The sequence below is a fragment of the Lutjanus erythropterus genome, chromosome 14 (assembly GCF_056507025.1).
Source record: "Lutjanus erythropterus isolate fLutEry1 chromosome 14, fLutEry1.hap2, whole genome shotgun sequence".
In the NCBI taxonomy this organism is placed as follows: Eukaryota; Metazoa; Chordata; class Actinopteri; order Lutjaniformes; family Lutjanidae; genus Lutjanus; species Lutjanus erythropterus.
In genome coordinates, this window is record NC_139330.1 from 13,305,381 (window position 1) to 13,328,057 (window position 22,677).

Here is a 22,677-nt window from a genome sequence, read left to right on the forward strand (position 1 = left end):
GCTTAGCATAAACACAACGATAACCATGGCTGCAATCCACTTGGCAAGGATTACTTGGTCAACAGGGGCAAGCTAACATTGTTGTGGGTGACGTGTTAAAGTCACTCGTTAGAGCACACAGACTACTTTTTTGTTGTTATGAACAATTAGTTACTTGAAAACTCATCAAAGTACTCACAGCTAAGCTATGAGCTTTCCAACAACTCCAAATCCTCCATGCCAACACATTAAATATTCTGTGCTTAACATCCAGAAAAAAAAGAGACATTATGGTTAAACAGTCTACATTTTGCAGCTAGCTGTTAATAGTTTATATTTACCTGCAGGACAGGTGATTCCTGATTGTGGACTTGCCAGTGGCTAATGTTAGCAAGCCAGCGAAGAACACAGAACGCATTAAAGGGACAACTAACAGTTAATTAATACAACAATAAACATTAACTGACAAACTAACAAATGCCCCCTGTTAACATTTAATAGTTAAGGTACTAACCAATATTAGTATATGGTTGATACTCATTAATTTACATGTATGTAATCAAGTTCACAGCTAAGCCACTTCATTTTATAAATATCTCTCCATGGTCTTCATGTGGGTTTGTTTGTTTCTTTATTTTCATGTAGATGTTCTTTAACTTCTAGCCTAACCTATTAATTATTGTACATATTAAATATTCATTTTTAATTAATTGATTTATTATAATAGGCCATTTATTTAAGACTCTTTGTTACCCTTATTGTAAAGTTGAAAACACAAATTTATAGAACAAATTCATGAATGCCTAAGAATGCTGAATAAGCAGCCAAAACACATGAATTAACTTTTAGTTAATGATTATTACTGCATTCGAATGTAGTCTTCTGATGCCTTTGGCTGCCTCCATCTTTCATGTGACCCTCAAGAGACTCCTGAAACAGTTTGCCTGGATCTTTAAAGTTCACCTCTAAAGCTCACCTTTTTTATCTTGTTTTATTTTTATTTTTTTGACTAATCTGTACACAAATAATAACTACAATTTGTGGTTTTATGTTAAATTGTGCAAAATGTCCATCCAAGACTTTTATGCAACAGTTCTATAAATCCACTGCATCTGGCTCGCTGTTGATGTGAGTTTAAATGGTCCTGGTAAGTGGATTTTTGAACTTTGGACTGAAAACCAACCAGATTTCCCCTGATTTCAGTCTTTATGTTAAGCTAATCGCCTCTTGGCTCCAGTTCCATTCTTAACTTACAGACATGAGGGTGGTATCAATCTTCTCATTTAATTCTTGTAAAGACGGCAAATAGTTGTTATTAACCAAAATGTCCAACTGTTGCTTTAAGGTCCCCCTTACCTGAAATAGATACTTTATACATAATCACAATATGATTGTATAAATGATAGTATTTTCACTTGCAGAAGGAACACTGACTTTATGTTATACTGGGAAAAAGAGACATACATTCACACACTCAAAGTTCCTTAGAAATGGTTATGCAAATGGTAGAAAAGCTTTGGCATATTTTGCCTACAAGTTGTGCCTGCACACTTGGAAAGAAGAGCAGAACAAAGCTTGTGTGTGAAGCTTCACACCGCTCTTCCTGTAGTTTATATGTCGAGTTCGCAGTCCCACATAAAACTGTGGTGAGTTTAATTACCTACACTGTATGTTATTTACATGGGTTTCATTTTATTAGGCCTTAGGGTTTTTAAGGTGGACCTTTGCTACATATTCCCAGGCGTTCAGGCTGAGATTAACGGCGCCACCTTAAATGTACCACTATCACTATGACAGTAATAGACTAGCTCATCTATACGATTTGAAGTACCAACAGGGCACAGCTACACATTTAAGTACAGCCCGAAAACAAGCTCTACAGGGAGATGATCTTTATACTAACCAAGCACTTAAAGAGATGATGACGTAAACAGAGCTTCTATTAGATTCTTAAAAGATGTGGTGATTGGCATTTCTTCCCCAGAGCGTGGATGGTGCAGGGCTAAAATACTAAACCTTGTAACCATTAGAGACACAGTGACAAGCAAAACCTTTCATTCTGATTGCTGTACTGATTTCCCGTAAATGACAGTACCTTATCATCCTAAAAAAAGCTCTGAAAAAAAGAATAATTGGCTTCAAACTAGCGTTTTTGACCTATAATGCATCCATGGCTACAATGTGACTAACAAACACTGATTATCATCACCAGGCACCACTTTAAACAACATGACGAGACCAGCCACACTTTCTTGGCTGACGGCAACACTTTACTGTAAATGTGTCTCGGAGAGGTGTTGCAACAGGAGGAAGGTGCTCCAGGAGGAAAACGAAAAAAACAATTGTTCTGAATTAGGGCACACGCAACGTGAGGGAGGCTGAGGGGAAGAGTGAACTGAAGACACAGGCAATAAAATAAACTGAGTGCCTGCGCGTGCTGAATAATTCAGTCGTCCCCCATCAGATTCTGAACAGGAAGGCTGCGAGGGAATCTCCACCAAAACCACCAACCCTCCTCCAAAAACCGTGGACTGCTATTGCTCGGGATGTCATCATGCTCGTGGAGCTTTCTGCTCGTGAACACCTCCTAGTATGTGATACCTTATTTGTCATGCTATACTGTAACATTGCATAGAAGTTAGAGCTTACTCTAGGGCGGACGGGTACAGTAGACGGGGACTCTCTGGCTTCATTCATGCCTTACCGGAAGGATGCTACAGAAAAAAAATAAAGAAGGGGGAAATGGTGGGAGCCATTTTGGATCCTGCTGTGCGTCGAAGTCGAACCCCGCTGTGCGTTTCCTCCGCTCCCGGCTACAACAGAGGAGAGAGGTGAGAACGTATCTATTGGCATGGCACAAACACCGCAGCGGCCAGAGAGACCTGCGATCGTCACTGTGAGGCGACGTGGCGCTAGCAGCTGCCGGGGGAGGAGCAGACCGAACCGCACATGCTCAGTTTGGAGGAGGACTCGGGCTCCGGCTCGGGATCGGGTTCTGGCTCTGGCGCGTCATCGTCGGTGCCCACGGCTTCGGCCTCTCCGTCACCGTCTCCACTGCCATCATCGCCCCCGGCCTCAGACTGACCCTCCTCCTGACGCCTTTTCAACCTGAGACAGATGGAGAAACAGACATGGAAACAATTAAAAGGATAGTTTGGATTATCTGAAGTGGGGTAGTATGAGGTACTTGTTAATAGTCAGTGTAGCGGTCAACATGCCTTCAGTTTGGAGAAGCAGAGAGGAGTACCAGCAGAAGCTAAGCGATGAACTGCTGTGGACAGGATCAGCAGCATAATGTTTTAGGCACCTAAATAATCAATATCTGTTGAAGTGTACACTATATTTACAGCTGTAGAACATTTTCATTGCTTTACCTTGCCGTCAGACAGCCTTTTTCAATGGGAAACTGTCGTTATTTAAACCAAATATAACTCAACCAGACTCCACTGGCAAAATGAATCATTTTACCGTGCAGCACACACAAGTTTCTGTTCTACCACTGCTTGATCATTTGGTTTGTTTTTGTTATTGTGTGACTTGGGTGTTTTAAAGGATTAGTTCGGATTGACCAAAGTCACACAAAAACACAAATAAACTAACCAATTTGAGGCAGCGGTAGACCAGCAACTCTTGTGTTCTGGGAGCTAAAATGACTGGTTTCGCCAGTGCAGTTTGGTTGAGAAAGAGAAAGTGAAATTTGCCTTATATAATGGTGATTTCCTAACAGAAAAGGCTGTCAATGGCAAGGAAAAGTGGTGAAAATATTCTAAATATAGAGTAAACTCAGATTTTTTTAAGGTGGTTAAAATACATTTTGCTGCTGACCATGTCCACAGCAGTACATTGCTTAGCTGTTGACCAGCATCTACTGTAGGTAACAGACTGTGGAAGTACCTCATACGACCCCACTTAAAATAATCCAAACAATCCCTTTAAATAAGCATACAACATCCACGAATACGTACAGCATATGAATACATACACCATATGTAAACATCTTAATCTAATTCCAATTTAACCCTTCTGCAAAAACAGGCAGGCTAAACTTCCTAGTTGTCTGAGTATTTTCCTTGTTTTTCTGTGCGCGTGTGATCCTCAGAAAAGTAATAAAATGAAAAAAAAAAACATGCTGAAAGAAACAGCTAGTAGTCAAATGTAATGAAAGACCTTGAGTCTATTATATAGTACTCATCTCTGCTGTGCATAATTCTAGATATTATGTCCTCTATTATAAATAGAAGTAGATTGTCATTAATTGGAGCAATGGGATATAATAAGACATTTGCCAAACAGAAGGATTTCAGTAACGCTGCAGTGGCAGGACCTGGTCAATAATAAATGAGGCAATAATTTAGAGCAGCACTGAACCAATATTCTTCCCCTACACTGCAGAGAGGAAATATTTTCAAAGATATATGAACTTCATGGTCTTTATTGATGATATGTTGTGTATATATAAAGATGCTTGGCTGTTGTACAGGTTTGGAATATTATGCAGTCCTCTCCTATATTCAGTTTACAGGCCTTCATATATCAGTAACTTTATCAAAATACATTGTGTGTACTTTTGTTTTATAGTGGACATAAATGAGTATCTGCTTTGCCTCTTCACATACTGCAGCTGACACAAGCTCTTAATGTTCCTTAACTCGTGATGGTGTTCCCTCAGTGACTTTGCACAGCGGTGATGCTTCGGGGTATGTTCAGTGTTAGCGCCACATTCATCCATTCTTTAATCCCAGTCATGCTTGAAATGCTGGTGACAGCCAAGAAAATTTTCTTCGAACTCTTCATTACAATAAAGGTATTACTTTTTTTGTGAGTTTACAAGTTTTGGAGCAGCAGAGATGTCTGCCCTCACTCAAATATGATGGAACCACGCTCCTTCTCTTCCTTCACAACAAGGTCTGTGGATTATCTTCAGTAACCAGGTCATGATTTCTGGGAAGAGACATTGCTGCTGAATTTTTTTTTTTTTTTTTTTTTTTTTGGCACTTTGAGCACCACAAAGCAGACTGCCATCAACTTCCCTTATAGCAGACATCTCCACAAACTGGCAACTCACATCAAAACAATCTAGCTGGATACATAGCCCTACAGGTAAAATGAAAAATCTACATTTTTGCTTTTGGGTTGAACTGTCCCTTTAAGGAAGAGGGTAGCAAAGGAGAAGTAATTCCAATACTAATGCAATGAGACAGTTAATATGCTAGTATTGCCTTGTCATAAATCTGTAATGACCTTGTTTTTTTGCTGCCATGCATCCATAAACACACTTGGGGACGTTTGTTGGTCTCAAAGAGAGCCATATTTCTTTTGTTTAAAATGAAAATTAAATCTAATTCCAGTGACATTTCGCCTTTTGCCTTTGGCTGAGCTGGATGATAACTTTGTGTCTGTGTTAGTGCATCACAGTTGAATGACAAAACAGAAAACTCTGCTTTTAGCCCGCGTTATAAATGGTCTGCTGCTCCCGTGTTCTCTTACTTCTCACGGTTGAAGATCATGAACTCTTGCTGCACCACTTCAAGGCACTCCTGTAGGTAGTCATTCTCCTGCAGGCAGTCAACAGACAAAACATCATCGACGTCATCATCATCTCCCACATCAACATCAACCTCGTTAGCATCACCAAGAACTACGGTTAAAACTTTTACGTCAACTTGAATCAGTCAGCTGCGCGACCTCTGAGGTGAAAATGTCTTTTTCCTCATTTCCTTTTTTATTCCGCGTTGCTCTTTTTAAACAAGTCATGAATTGTTTGTGAGCCCTCCTCAAATTGGATGTTTGGCCCGAGACAAAAATAGAAGCTCATATTTCCGAAAGCACTTGAGGCCATGACAACAGCAGTGAAGGCTTCATAATTTAATAATCTTGGTAATAACGCAGTATGAGCGCACACAAGCAGGCACACACACACACACACACATATACAGACACCAAGTCACATAACCCTGCTATTGTCAGAGGTACACACTCCTTGCACGCGCTGATAACACGTGACACACACACACACACACACACACACACATACACAGAGGACTGACGTTAATGACACTGATGTCATGATGACAGTCAGATGGGAACAGGCTGCTTCTCATAAATACAGAGAGGATATCTCCTGTCTGTGGTAAATAATCTCTCAATCAAACATAACAAGACAGGAGAGACAAAGACACTCCAGTCTCACTCCAGTCACTCTATATGATCCTGGTTTCAGCACATGCAGAGAACATCAGGACAGGTCCACACTTTATCATGTATTTTACATGTATTATATATATGTATATGTAGTTTCTTTTGCTCTTTTTACACAGAAATATGTAGGTTTTGCATTTTTTTAAACACAGAAATATGTAAAGCTTTGTTTTGTTTTAGAACTTTGGTCTACACTACTGCAACTTTTCCTACTGATCAGCCTTTTTTTTAAAGGACTAAACACTGAAACTAACTGTTATTTTCATTATCTATTTATCCTTCATGCTATAAAGGATTGCAGCCCTGATTTTCCACTCGCTGACAGTTTTTTGATGTCACAGGCACAAGCCCCAGATCAGACTATGTGTAAAGAAGAGAAGCACGGTGTACACTTGTAAGCAGGATGCATCATGCTTGACTGCTTGTGTGACCCCGTGCTAAACACATCAGCTGGCAGTGTGGGCGTCGCTGGCCCTGAAGATGAGGAGTATAGATATAAAACGTGTCATAATTACTTGCCATTTCTATCCATGGTGCAGAGACCACTGATGATCATGACAGCACCCTTTTCTCAGGTTTGCAAATATGACATTTCTGCAAAAGAATCACTTAAGTTTAAAGCTGGAGGTTGTAGAATATCAAGAACTCCAGCTATATATGAAACAGTTTTACCGCGACAGTAGGCTCTCTTATAAGCTTGGAAGGGCAGGGTGAGACAAGCAGTATTCAGCTGGCTGCAATCTGCTAGATGCTCCTAAATCCTACACACTGGTCCTTTAAAACAGAAGTAAAACATACAGTATGACAGTGAAGGAGAGAATATATAAGATCTCAAAAGATACAGTGTACTTACAGAATGCCTGCAGCCAGCACGCCTGTACAGTGAGTCTCTCTTTATGTTCGCTAGAACAATATTTTTCTTTTTGTCTGCTGAGCCGAGAACTGAGGTAATTCACAGCAGAAAAAAAGGATGCTGGGATTTGGATCACCTCCAATCTAAAAATATGCTGTTTTGACGGGAACTGACAGAGCGGAGACCAAGGTAAACCTGAGCTGCATTGTTATCCAGGACCAGCCCTGCCTCCTCCTGTGTGTAGTATCTATGAGTAGTACTCCTATGTGGCAGGGTATCATTTGCTCAGACGTGTGTGTGTGTGTGTGTGCGTGTGTGTGTGTGTGTGTGTGTGTGTGTGTGTGTGCGCGCGCTCACTGGCGTCCTCTTCATAATCATCTGCTTTTAGCACCTACATACTGAAAATAACACTAATCTGATCTGCACAAGGAAACAAAGATCACATTAACAGGGAAACAGCAAATCACAGCATTCTATAATGGAAAATAACCCTTTTAAATGTGGAAAAAAGCTAAAAATAGCCTTTTCTACCATCAAAGGGAATAAAGGCCTTTTAACAGATGCAGTGACATCTTGAATTCAACCTGCATCCTCACATCTCCTCCTCAACAGAACACAATGCTGTTAACACTGGGGTTTTACAGCATTTCAGTATTTTTTGCGTTTCTAGAACATTACAGGGATAGTTTGCAGTATCTGAAGTGATGTTTTATGAGGTACTTATCCACAGTCAGTGTATCACCTCCAGTAGATGGAAGTCGTCAAGCCCCCAGTTTGGAGTACTGTTGTAGGAAGCAGAACTTTGGTTTTAGTGCAGATTCACCAAAGTCACAATAACACAACCAAGCTGGCAGATCGAGGCAGTGGCAGACCAGCAACTCCAGTGTTCTGTGACTTAAAGTTACTGTTTTTGCCAAAGCAGTTTGGTTGCTTTGGAGACAGAAATATTTGGTTTACATAACGGATGTTGCAGTGAAAATATTCTAAATATAGTACACTTAAACTGATATTGAATTTTTTTTGCTGCTGACCCTGTCCATAAGAGTATGATAGCTCTCTACGTTAGTTTTCTACGTTAGCTTTCTATGTTATGTTCTATGTTCTCTGTTCTCCAAACTGGAGGCGTGTCAGCTGCCATCTCACACAGCTAAGACACTGATTATCAATAAGTACCTCTTCAAATAATCCAAGCTATTCCTTAAACAGCTTGTTTCTCTGTGTTTTGTTTCCAGTATTTCTTCGGTCTGGTTGTTGGATTGTGAAAGCATCAGACTCAACAATGGAAGTATTTTGTCTTTCTGTTCTAAATAAAGTCTAATATGACGTATTTTAAAATAATAAATCTATTAAAGTGTTGTCAATAAACCAAACCAAGCAGTCACTCTGCGTCACTCACAGACTGTGAATCCTTGCTGTTGTCTCGAGACCGGTTCTTGGCCAGCCTCTTCTTCTTCTTGTGAAGGGGGCGCGACTCCAGGATCATCTCCTCCAGCTCAAAGGTGGGGTCGCAGTGCAGGCGACCTTTCTGTAGGAGGGAGATGCACACGAGATAATTAGAAACACAAACACTCGCACACAGGATCATAAATCAGCTGCAGCATACACGGGGCCACGGAGTGCACAAACGCATACTGCACACTGAACTGAACATACTAATTACCACACATGAATGCTCTCGCATGCACACAGTAATGTACTTCAAGTCCATGTGCACACCATAAAGAATAAGATGTGTTCAGTTTGCTTTGCATTATTTAGTTGCTACACATGCTCATTAAGATCAGCAAACATGAAGGAGTGGCTGTGCATGCTTTTAAGTGTTTATTGTATGCGTGTGTGTGTTAAAATTAGATTGCATCACACTAACATTAGGAACGAATCCGGCCTCCATCTTCTTCTCATACACAGCATCCCAGTTGACGTCAGCGAGGTAGGGAGATGTCTGCATGTCAGACAGGCCGGAGAAACGATGCTCTGGGTTCACTGTCAGAAGCTGGAAGGACGGGACACACACACACACACACACACACACACACACACAGCAGTGTCACCTACATCATGTCACCTTCCGAGTCGTAATATCACCTTCACAACTTCTCTCCTCACCCACAGCCAGGCTCTTCTCTCTAGGAGGTGAAATAATCTCGACAAATCGTGGGTGAAAAACAGAATTCAATTTGATGGTTTCTTTCCTTTTCATTGTGCAGTTTGAAAGAGCAGTGAAGTGAACACAACAAAGAGCCAAAAATGTTCTTTCGAATTTGTAATCTTTCCAGGCTTCTCCGAAAATGTCTTCACATAAAAACTTCCACATTTGATATTTAAGCTTTTTAAACAATAAGCCCTGTAGAAACTCACACTTCTTGATGTTTATGCTGCCATAATGTTTCCAGACAACCTTTTTCATGATTTTTCATTTGAAGTAGAAGATTTTCTTGTTTTAAGTCTTTTATATTAACCGTACAGTATGTAAGCTCTGCTGCTGGGTGACTTCCTCACATTAAAACAATAACAAAAGACATAGTTTGATGACATCTGAAGTAGTGTAGGATCATGGGAGTTGTTGTTTTCATTATTAAACAACCACCATTACAGATGAAAATCTATCTGACATAACTTAGGTAGAAACTATGTTCATGGACGTGATAATGTGTAAAGTTTGATTCACACTATGTTTGCCGACTTCCTTCTTCTCTCTCTGTTTTCACAAAACTTATAGTAACTAGCGGCTAGCAAGAAAATGCACCATTGCCTTAAATTAATTACAAATTCTTCTGGGTTTGAACCTTCTAGCATTTTTATACATTTTAATGCAGGATTGTTACCTATTACAGCTTTAAATAAATCAAAAATACATTATGAAATATCATCAACTATTGCCTTTAACTAATGATGGCTAGTATTGCACACTTGCTGCAAGAACGCTGAAGAAAGGCAAGACACTGGAAGGCGAGCGCAAATGTCACATCCGAGTCCTTTCAGTCCACATGCTGTTTCAGGCAACCAAGAAAGTTATATTAAAATATAAAAGGATTAACACACAGTACCTTTAAGGCTGCTGTTGTAATTAAACACAGTGCACACAAAATAAGAAACCTCTGTAGATATTTAGCTCATATTTTCAAAGTTTTGTGTGACCCTCAAACGTGACATGAAACGCTTGTGTAACAAACTCAATCCTGATGTTGCATTGTTGTTTAGTGAGACACACATCAGCTCTGAACATCTGTGTGGTTTACTCTTTTTGAATTGAGGGGAAAAATGAACACAAAGCTTCAAGACTTTACAGCAGCTCCTCTCCACATGCAGCCGAGAGCGTGCATCCTCACTGAAGCCAAGTGAGCCCAGTGGAGCGAAGGGGGAACGAAACCTCCGGGGAAACAAAAGGTACACCAAAGAAAAGAAGATATGATACGAACCTAGTTACAGATTTTGTTAAAGTTCAGCACAATAAAAGAAGTTAAGATGTCAGAGAGACAAAGATATGAAAAAATAATAAAATTACTTGGCTACACAGGTATTCTATTATTATTTTAATCATCTGCGGGCCATTTCAGTTCTTTCACTTTCAGTAGGCTTCATTTAAAACACCACTCGGCTACTTGCGGCATGATTATTGTTCTAGCCGACAGGAGCTAATTGCCAAAATTTCACAGTGTTTGTTCAGCTTGTTTGCTTGAGAGGCAGAGGGCACAGTCAGGAAAAGTGACATTAAGAATTAAAAAGTGATAAGTGGTAAAATGCCACTTTTTTTTAAATTCATGTGAGTATTTAATCCTCAATTACTTGTTTGTTTATATAATTTCTATATAATTATGTTGCCACCAAACATCAACAGTAATACCAGACAAATTGGAGCTCTGACTGATGTAGTAACCAACAGGGGGCACTGTTAATCAAACCAGCCACTCATCAGAGTTGAATCAAAATTGTTGCACTGATCAAGACAGATGAACGCCACACATGAGTGGAGTCACTTACTGGAGAGAGGAAATAAAACCTGGTGCTGATACAGTTGTGTTTTAAACAGAATACCATCTGTTTCTTCTTTCTCCTCGGGGTAAACACTGGAAATGATAATGGGATGCGGCTTCTGTTGTCATGTTAACTCTCTCCCTGTGCTTCATTTTATTCCTTCGGTCACAGGTTGATTCAGTCTTTTTTTTCCTGCAGGGCTGGTTAGGTCTGTCTCAGTGGAGTCCAGACATGGTAATCGATCAGCAGCAGAGCGGAAGAGACCCACGCTCCATCCAGAACGCTCAGACACACAACACATGCACACACTCATGCTCACACTTAGACTCTGCCAAGAAATATCCCGCTTAACAAGTCATGCTTTTTCATTCTCGCTCTAAAATCCTGCCTGAAAATCACCACAGAAATTATCATACAGAAAATTAGTGACTGAGCAGATTTATTTCCATTTCATGCAACTTATCTCATTCAACTGGCAGATATTTGCACATAAGAAAAGGAAAGTATGATGAATATTATTAGCAGCAAAAACGTGGTTGACACACACACACACACAGACACACATACACCGTCTCTTCTCTCACCCACTTGCTGTGTTTCTATGTTTCCATCCCTCAGATTCCCATCTGTCGTTTTTCTTCTCCTTTGCCCTGAGGGTCTCGGCTCATCCTCCCTCCCTCCAGCTCCAGTTCCCCTACAGTACCTGCATCCTCGCTTCCTGTGGCTTCACCGCTTTTTACTTCAATATGTACCCCAATGTCACCTCTTTATCCCTGTTCTACTTCCTGGAGGGGCGAGGGTTCAGATTACTTTGATTTTATTTCAACAAATATGCTGCGATTTGCATCCACATTTCTTGATATATGATGCCTTCAAATTTCTTGCCTTGTCTGACAAACAGCACAAAATCCAAAGACATGAAAGCTGCTGTTACATAAGACCAAGCAAGACACTGACAAGTAAAATGTTCAGGTGTGTTTCCAAATGTGTTCATTAAATCTAAAGGCTCAATTATACTCTGCATTAGATATGCATGTGGTTATGGACTCTGTACTCTGTTTTGTCTGTATTTGTGCACGTTTTCTGAAAGCTTGCGGGTATGAATGAAACAGAGCAGTACCTCCTATTGTTGTGGGGGGCACTGTAGCAAGCGAGACACAAACCACAGGACTCCAAGAAGACGATTTAAAAACTGGATGTATTGGAAACGATGTTCGTTGTCAATTGGTAAATGAGAAGAATCCTCTGTTCACATGCCACCATGTCAGAAACTTTTGACACTTCTTCTGAGTAGTGCCCCCTAGTGGATGTATTGTTTGACATCCATGCCAACATACAGGTGGCATGTATGTATGAATATATGTGGGCAGTGATGCTTCTATAGTTTGAAACAGAGGCGTCTATTCTGTACGTAAAGAGGGCATAAATCTAAGACCCCAGTCACTCGCTTTGTGATTTGTTCAGTTCAGGGAAACTCCGTCTACAGCATATTTCTAATCATTTGCCCCTCTTGTAAATTTTGGCAAATGTTATGCAGTTATTTCTTTGTTTGTATAAAAAATATTGTCAGTTCGTCCCGGTGTGTTACATCGTGTAGGTTACTCCATGGCTAAATAAATTTTGCCTTGTTGACAGCAGATCTGGTGCACAGATGAATGCAGCACACACCGTCGTACAGTCATTTATTTTTGTATACAATTCATTTCCCCACCCAATAGGCCTATTGCTTTGCATTTTACTACCTGGAGTAAATGTAGTGTAAGAGACATCAAGATGCATCGGCAATGTAAAGCATCTAAATCACTTAACGCTTCCAGTGGGAAAAGATTTACAGCTTTTAAATTCTGAGGGAAATCCAGTTGTTTAAGTGAAAGACCTGTGTCCAGGCTCACCTTCCTCAGGAGGGAAACCAGGTCCTTGGGCCAGGCTGGACTGTACTGGACACTGACTGTACTGAAGAGCTGAATCAGGGACTCCACTGAGTTGCTGGCGTGGATGTCATAGGGCCTCTGGTATGGAAACAGGATGACAGAAAGAGGTAAAATAGAGTTCAGAGAAAGAGAAAGAGAAGCGGATAACCTAAACAACTCAAATACCCATCATGCCATACCCATCCACGCAGCACTTCGAAGACTGTCACCCCTAGTGACCACCAGTCTACTTCAAAGGCGTAGCCCGTCCCTCCGCTTACAAAGGACTGGAAGATCTCTGGGGCTGAAAACACAAACAGAAGAATCACTTCTGCAGCAGAAAAAAAAAAGCTTTTCAAACTGCTGCATGTACACGTGGTGCAAAAGCAAGTGTTCCTTTCAAAATGTCAACTGAAAGTGTTCATTTTCCCCTCTGCTGCGCAACGTTATCACAAGAGGGGACATTTTTCGCCCCAGCTTTTCACAAATAAACACAAGATCTTTTAATTCACACACGTGCCTCACAAAGTAATCTAAACAGTGTATTAATTATAAACTTGTCATGTTGTTACAATTAACAAGTCACATCTTTCTGAGCTCGTTATCTTCCTAAACGTGAGGAAAAAACAGTTTGTGTAAATGCACTAAGCTGTCTCTTCCACAGGTACATAAAAGCTGAGTTTCCACAGCAGGAACTTTGGCTGAGGATTAGGACTGAGGAGGAGGAACACAGTGCATTTTCACAGCATTGTTTTATCCACCAAAAAGGGTAGTACCTTGCAGCGCTGAACATTAAAGGTACATAGAAGCTGCTGCTTCCACTGCAGGAGTTTTCTCCAGGGACTAGGGACCTTTGGAGGAACTCTGTGAATTTCCACTGCCGGGATCAGGGTCTAAATTAAGTTCTGGGGGCATTATTTACCTCCCCCAAAAGTCCCTGCTCGGGTGCTTTCTAAACGTCATGAACTTTGGGGGCGGGGCTTGCAGCGCTGAACATTTCTGATTGGTCAAGCGCTTGCGGCATTTTATTTGAGCCACCATTTTTAAAAATCTGTCACACAAATAATGATGCCTGTCCATCCCTTTGCATCGTGCCATTGTTGTACAGTCATCCTCAAAAATTAAGTTTTGTCGTCCTTTCTCAAGAATACAGCAACCTTTTCCTTATAACCTTCTTTTTGTTCTGTAAAGATATTTATTTGTATGAAGCCATCAGACATGATGACACCAGACATGGCTGACAAGATGATGCAGCTGCAGTGCAAAGTTACCCATGTAGGGCTTGGTTCCAGCTAAGGCCGTGGCTCTCTCTCCGTCCTTTATTATTGTTGCTATGTTGAAGTCCGTCAGGTGAGCATGACCTGAGAAGAAGCAACCACAAAATGCATCAAAACCAAATCCATCCTGACGTCTGCATTTTTAAATAAATCACATCAAAATTTAAAATTTACAATAGTAACCTCATAATTCTATTTTATCTATTTCTATTATGTTTTGTTATGTTTGCTTTGGCTCAATCCCCTCTAACAGCACAACAAGGAACAAATACAAGTGTCATGTTTCATACTTCCATTGTAATTATTTAATTTATTTATTTTGTCTTGTCTTAATTGTGAACCAATTGATCAAAGTGTGACTTTGAGACTGTAAAAGATTCTCTCTGATAATAGAGATGGCTGTCTGGATAATGAATGTAATGGAAATAAGTTGGATGAAGTTGGATCTTCTTTTTTGCTTTTGCTTTTTTTTATGTGTTCTTTTGCTTGTTTGCTTGTATGTTACCTTTTCTTAAGCTCTTGATTTTCATAATTGTCAAAACAGGCATTAAGTATAATCATAACTGTCTTTTGTAAAAATCACCTGGCTGCCAATAAAATGCAAAATTTTCGGAAAAAATAATTTCAATATGCAAAAAGAAAATTAAATGAGTGACAACTAAATCTGACATTTCATTAAATTGCATCAACGTGTCCTTTTGGTTTAGTGCGTCAGGCACGCATCCCTGACTCCTCTGACCTTGTTACCGTTGTGACTCATTAGTAGCTTGCAGGGTCGTTTTTGTGTCCCAGTTGTCACGATGGACTCAATCACGCTGCTGCCTGTACACTGAGCACTTAAAAGGTTTGGGCTATTACGTAAACTCCACTTTTTTTCCTGATCACAGAGACACTTGCACACATAAGTGTACTTACAGGTAGATATCAGAGCTTAAACTGAAAGTGTGTTTTATGGGCGTATTTATGTAACTTTTGTTTAATCAGGTAAAAATCATTTAGACCAAAACCTGATTACTGCAGGAGAGATAAGGACAGAGATAAGACAAACAGCCTGTCACACACAAATACATACAAAAAGCATCAGATATTGACATGTCATGACATGTTGAAGTTTTAAAGTCCTTTGTAGTTCATTACATTTATATGACAAGTTCAGTATTTTCAGGTGGGGTAGCCAGTTCTGGGATCTGCTCAGATGTAACAATAGTGTCCCTAAAACTCTTCCGTAGAAACTGCATCATGCTATTTAAAGGTGGAACGTGTATGGATAGAAAGAAGATGTAAGGTACATTTTGGAAGTTTGAGGTTGTATCATCCACATAAAAATGGATATTAAAAGTTCTTGTGTGGTAGAAAAGATAAATACAGAGCAGTAGCGCAGCATTTTGCAGGGCAATACTGTATTTATACATAGACGCCAAGTGAATTATTAATATTGTAAATGCGAGTTAAACTTTTTGGTATTACAATAATTAAATTTTCAGTCCACTACATGGTGCTGAGTTTTTTTTTTTTTTTTTGTATGATCAGTCGTATTGGTAGGTTTTTATGCCAGTGTTGGTCAGGCTGTCTGTTGCAATAAAAAATGTTTAAGGGAGGTAAACAGAGCAGACTGATTTTTGTTAAAAATCTTATTACATAGAACAGATGTTTTCCATTTGGGATATAATTTGCAGGTAAAAAATAGACTATAAAGCACAGCACATGGGAAAACAGGGTCTCACAATACTCAGCATGTTGTAAAATGTTCAAAATTGCACCATGATAATATTGTATTGTGGAGCCTCTTGTGATTCCTATTCCAGTAATAACACTGATGCAGAATGTTAATAATAATGGACCAAGAACAGAGCTTTTTAGTATCATCTGGTTGAAAAGGGAGGTTGATGTGAGACCATCTGTGCTGTACAGATCACCTGTGTTCTACATGCATATGCATGAAACCATATCTGAGGAAGATATCTAAAAGATTAGTTTCCCTTCCAAACCAAGTAGGCTAACATAAATGCTAAGTATTATTTAACCTATGTCTGCTGCATACGCACACACTCATACACAGAGCAAACAGTTCACATCCTTACCTTGCTCATCCAACAGAATATTGTCTGGCTTGACATCTCTAGAAGAGACAATAACAAACACACATATCAAAAAAGATTTGTCACATTATATTACCACAATACAGAAAGGCCACCTAATTTTAATTAAAATCATTGCAAACATCTGTCAGTTTTATTTTGAAAATACACGTAAGAATACATTGATGGAAACACACTTATTGAATTGTTGCTGTTTGTAAAAGTATTTCAGATTCAGGGAATTGCTAAATGTCTAATCTGATCCTATTATTTTCAGTTAAATCACGATCATACTGTAAGTGCCTCAAGTCGTATGGTGGTCAAGACCGGGGTTTGATGTGTACAGTAAGTGTGGATGTGAAAGTCTGTAGGAGGTGACTGTAGGCTGATGCATGTGTGAATTACATGTTGGCGCAACATGTTAAATGTGTGTGCTCAGTGAGAGAACCAGAGGGAGAAAATTCACATTCCTTGCCTTTCAAACGTTGCCAGAATGCATGAGAACACAACCATCACGGATCCCCCTGGAGGCTCTCGCAGGTTTGTCTGCACATGCTTATTACATTGGGCATCCATGCAACGGACACATTCAGACACACACACACACACAAACACACACACACACATCTCAACATTTCCTCCAAGCACTCCACAGGCAATTAACGGAGCGCACACAGCTTATTTAATTATGCTGCACGTCACGCTGGTGTGGAGAATACACATGCTCCACAGACAGCATCAACACTTCCCATAGGACGCATTTGTTCGCTGAGGCTATGCAATGCTAAGCTGATGCTAATATCATCTGCCAAAACTCTTGGAGGGGAGTGGTGGAGGTGGAGGGTGGGACTGATCCAGCAGTACAAGACTGGAGGGAAATGCATACATGTTTACAAGAAGAATCCTCACACGAGTGCCGTTTTGTTTGATCTCCAAAATTCACTTAACGTTGAATGCACAGAAACACCAATCCGACATGAAACGGCATTTAAAGTGACTTCTTATTTTGCACAGGAACAAACCAGCTGTGTGAGGTGATCTAACAACCAGCAGCTCGAACATGTGCCGGCGCGTGATGAAGACAAATGATGCTGGTCTGCACAGAGAGGAAACAGAAAACAGAACAGAAGAGGAAAAAAAGGACTCTCCACTTTTACTTCCCTTCTTCTCATAGGACCAATTTTACCTCCTTGGGCATGGTGGCAGCTGCCTGTTGCCAGGAGACCGGAGACCCTTCTTCATTCAGTTGGTGCAACAAAATAATTGTATAGTATTCTCCTGTCAAAAACTTACAGGGTGGAACAAAATTGTAGAGCCGGGGACGGCCATGGATACCCGGGGATTGGATTACGGCTCTGAGAGCAGACGCAGTTGTGTCAAAGGCAGAACCGTTGATGTCAAGGAGACGGTGAAAAAAACATCAGAGGAAACAAAGCACCGATAAGCAGCATCTGTCACCTATTTTTAATGACAGTTCTGAAATGTACATCATGGACGTCTCTGAAGCAAGACAAGGGAAAGAAAGACACTATGGTACCTGACGTGTAGTAAAGCATGGGAGATTTATTGACTCCTTGAAATAACAGAGCATCAAATACGCTTGAAATGTTATATAACTCATACTCATTGTAATTTATGATAGGATATGTGAATGTCTACAGTAACACCTGCAGGTGCACACACACAAACGGCTCACTGTAAATACACCTATGTGGGTAAACGTTTGTAGAATGAAATACACAAATCTATTTCTATACACAGTATGTACTGAATAGAGCTCTGATGATAACCGCTTCACTGCGGCCATGTGAGCTCATTACCTTCATCACCGCAAATTTTATTTTGACCGGGCCGGTCTCATGTTAAGATCAGCGCATGGATCCATTAACACATCTATGGTGATGTTACTTCCGAGCTGACCTCCTTCACTTTCCCAGCAATTAAGAATGAACAGATGAGACTTTTCTTGGTCTTGAAAAGCTGCAGCGTTTATTAACGGCCACAGTGTAACCTGTACTGTACATTTACTGCCAGAGTGACAACCTTCTGCTCCAATATGGGCATCACTCACTCTCAGTCTTTTGCTCGCTTTCACTCACATATTATGCAACGTCTTAATCCTTAGAGGAGCCACACTATGCTTATGACAGCATGCGCCAATAAAGTCCAATAAAACGCAATTATTAAGGCAGTCGTAGTGAACAGCCATCTGTTGGAATATGTTGCTTTGTCACTGCAGTAAAAAAAACTCCATACCATCACAGCTTTATACTAATGCTTGATGATAGACGATCAATGAGTCTTCACAGGGTTGGCATGTGAGGCTGCCAGGTGATCAGCAGAGATTCTGGGTGACTTAAGTTTCATCATGTATGTCACTTCCATCTTGTCACTTCTGTCATGTGACATATGTAACTGTAACTGTTGCTGCTGTCCACCAGTTATATTATACAGCATTTGGGAGTCATCAATGTTCTGTCTGCAGGTCTTAGGATGAAAAAAATGCAACTATTCCAAATATGCTTTCGACTTCTTTGGTGCTAAAATTAGCATAGGTATCCATAATTATTATTGTTAAACTTTACCTAACTTGGCTGCTCTCCCTTGTGTGATCTCTCCTGTAGTGTAGATGTATTTTTTTTTCTCAAAAATTTAGTCTCTACATTATCATCATCACACCAACCTGCAAGTCGCTCTTGAGCGCTTCTTTGTGTTTTCAATTTTTTTTCTTACACAATTTGTTTTTCTTGCATAAAACACTTTGGTCCACACATTTGCAGGCAACGTGCTTCAGAGGTTATGTTTTATCCTTACTGTCTTAAATATGTAAGTAAATCAGAAAGCGCACATATGATTCACTTTCCACAGACACGCAAGACTGCACAACTAGAAACAAAGAAACACACATACAGACATACTGTTGTTTGAAGAAAGCAATGTAGCTCCCATTGAGGTTTTGAACAAGGTTCAAACAGTTTTTCAGCCATCTGTGGCACTAAATCTGCAGTCTGCAGGGATCCAGCTCTTCCACTTACTGGACTGCACAGACACAAACTGCTGCGCTCAGCATATTTGAACAAAAAGCTGCGGACAGCGAGTCCACCCTGGTTGAGGATGATGGATGGTAACAATTATAAGAACACACATGAGGGCTATCTTTATATGTGTAAAGTAACGTAAATAGAAGCAGGGATGCCCAAATACTTAGATAAGTTGATATCCTCACACAGAGATATATGAAAAAAGCCTTGTGCAGACATCAGACCCCCTTTTGCTTCTGTGATATATTTTTTAGAGTAATATTGTTATGTTATATCTACTTTTATGGTCCATTATATTACATCTTAATCACTCGTAAAGGAATGGTTTGGTTTGGTTTGGTTTGGTTTGGTTTGGTGGATGATGTACCAGGCCAGTATCAGCAAGGAAGCTAAGCAATGTATTACTGTGAACAGGGTCAACAGCAGAAGGTATTTTAACCATCTAAAAATCACATTATCAGTTTAATTGCGTGCTGTATTTGAAACACTTTACCTTGCTGTCCGACAGCCTTTTCTGATGGGAAACCACGTTTACATAAGCCAAATTTTGCTCTCGCTTATTCAACCAGACTCCTTTTGCAAAAACAGTACTTTTACTGTGCAGAACACGAGAGTTGCTGGTCTACTGCTGCCTCTATTTTTTAGTTTGTGTTATTGTGTGACTTTGGTGAATCCAAACACAGAAGTCGTTGTTATGGATGATACGGATACTAGTATCAGTAATTCCTCCGACACAGCCTAAAATGCTTGTATCTGTATTGGGGGGTACTCAAGTTACACTAATACATTTTTTTCTCCACCAGGATGGCAAAGTCATTTTGCATTGCCTTCATTTTCTGTATGCATAACTTTTGCAAACAGCTGAACCTGAGCCCGGGCCATTGGGTTAGTAGTATACAGCTGTTAAAAAAATGGTAAGGGAACATCTCTAGTTTGGAGAGAGTGATACTTTTTCTGTATAACCATGTTTTTTCCATTTGAAAAGGATGTGTGATGCAATAAAATATTCTAAATAAAGCATACACTTAATCTGCTTTGCAATTGCTGTTTTTAGGTGGCTAAAATGTGTTTTGGTGCTGACCCTGGTAATACACTGACTATGGATAAATACCTTATACAACCCCTCTTCAAAGAGTCAGCACTAACCTTTTTTAGACTTCTACATAGAGGATAATGAACACATTTCCACTTATACTCTAATAATGAGTGCATGGTTACAAATGGTGCAAAACAGAGAAAATGTAGAGGGCATAGTTCCCAAAATAAAAACATGACTAACCCTTTTTACTCTCCTTTCTATGGAGCTGTAGGGCACCATGCACTCGCTCCGCTGAAAGAATAATTTAGTGTCATCTGACAGGATGTGTTCCTGACCAGGAGGTCAAAGTGGAGTCAGGTGAGATTAGTCAACAGGACGTGATGAAGGTGGGTGTAAATATATAAATATATATATCTATAATGATACACTTGAGTCATGTTTACAACCTAAAGAACTGCATATAAAGCTAGTTAGAAAGGCATTGTGACTTTGTGGTTCTGACTTTCTGAGCGCTTACACAAAGGAAAAAAGATTATTCCAGTATTCCCTTGAGAATAGAGGCAATAACACAACTGCACAAGTCATGATGTAAAGAAAAGATGCTTGACTTTTTACTTAAATTCATTTTTGGCTCGAGTTCCAGTTTTAAACGTAAATCATTACATTAAAAAATCACCAATAATAATGCTGCAAGCTGGAGAAAGCCTCTTTTGAATACTAAAAGTCACAGACACAACCTTGACTTGATCTTCGGGGTTGTTTCAGGAGAAATTCTAGGCTTTGAAGAGAAACTATATTTGATGAAACTAACAATAATGATGTAATGGGAAGACAGTGGTGCTTTGGGTTTATTCTGAAAGTATTTTATCTAAGTATTCATGATTAAATCAAAGCTCAGAAAATAAGATGTCTGGTGTCTTTGTCTATAATGTTTAAAACATTTTATTTGGTATAAAACCTGGACACTGATGACCTAAAGGAATCCACACCGTCATGACTTTCATCTACAAAACAGATCAGTTAGTCAAAATTTGAAAAACAAAAGTGAAAGGTAGAATTGTTAGCATTCATGGCAAAATCTGTATTTCTTTTAAGATAAAGATTAAAGCTGTATTAATCAACATACTTTATTTTACAGGACACATAAGACATAACAAACTGTACTTCATTACAACGTAACATTTATTATTATTTTATATATTACTTTAGTTTAGTCATTTTTCTATCTGTTAAGTTTCCACCCAAATGTATCACAAATTTTATCCAAACTCTGAGTGACTGCAAAAGAAAATGCAAATGACTACTTGCTTTTATCCACTACCATTATGCGGTTATGTATGAGTTAGTGGCTCCAAAACCATTATACCGAGCGCCAGTCAAACCTCAGAACTATGAAAAACAATGTAGAAAACATGACGGAAATATGACATTTCTGTTAGTCTCATGTATTAATGTGAGTAGGAATGTGAGGAAGATTAAATCAGATCTGTGTGGAGCGATCATGGATGAATCAGAGAGACATGGGAGCAAAGAGGAGACGGTCGAAGCAGAAACTGATGTTCAGTCATGTCAGTTAGATGTTCGCTACATCAGAACTTATTCGGAAAATGTTTCCATCTCCCATTAAGCACATTAACTCTTTTTTGTAAAAACCAAAAACCATCTCAAGTGTGCATAAAAACTTTTTTTTTGAGTATTACATATATACATATATATATAAATGTTGGATATTCAATAAATCAGCAGAAAGCGAGACAGTGTGTGGGAGTCTTACTGGTTTTCTTCAAGTTGAATCTTCCTCTGACACACCTGTCATACATTCAGGTGTGCAGAGATCTTTTTTTTGATAGGCCTTGTTCTGAGAAAACGAAAAAGATCAGTGCGTACCTGTGAATGATGTGCTGGCTCTGCAGGTAGTCGAGTGCCAGCGTCATCTCACAGAGGTAGAGTTTGACAGCGTCCTCGCTGAACTGGACACTCTGCTGCAGGTGGTAACGCAGATCTCCTCCCAGCAGGAGGTCCACCACCATGAACATGTCCTCCTCATCCTGGAATGAGTACCTGGGACCAGGGAGAGGACACAGTGCTCACCCACTGTCCAGCATGGAAAGAAAACACATGCTATACTGACAAAAACTGCACATAGGGGTATTGTATGCTCTTGCATGCATGTTCACTACACGTGCAAAGCGTACACGATAAACATCCACAGACACACATGCTTAGGCAAGCATGGCACAAAGCCATATCTGTGTGCAATCACAGAAAAACGTGCCCTATTCATGCATCTTTCTCTGTTTTCTACGTTTGAATCAGCAACCTTTACA

General features: G+C 39.8%; 1 protein-coding gene across 1 annotated transcript in view; it reads right to left on the reverse strand.

The window, feature by feature from the left end:
- Positions 1-1,629: 1,629 nt before the first annotated feature.
- Positions 1,630-22,677, reverse strand: part of stk32c (serine/threonine kinase 32C) — a 99,972-nt gene continuing 78,924 nt past the window's right edge. The window contains exons 4-12 of the mRNA XM_084736522.1: positions 22,238-22,411; positions 16,274-16,311; positions 14,187-14,276; positions 13,116-13,219; positions 12,898-13,014; positions 8,898-9,023; positions 8,427-8,555; positions 5,467-5,534; positions 1,630-3,087 (exon numbers count right to left, since the gene is read on the reverse strand). Coding sequence (XP_084592648.1) covers positions 2,892-3,087; positions 5,467-5,534; positions 8,427-8,555; positions 8,898-9,023; positions 12,898-13,014; positions 13,116-13,219; positions 14,187-14,276; positions 16,274-16,311; positions 22,238-22,411 — 1,042 coding nt within the window. The 3' untranslated portion in view covers positions 1,630-2,891. The remainder of the gene's footprint in view (positions 3,088-5,466; positions 5,535-8,426; positions 8,556-8,897; positions 9,024-12,897; positions 13,015-13,115; positions 13,220-14,186; positions 14,277-16,273; positions 16,312-22,237; positions 22,412-22,677) is intronic.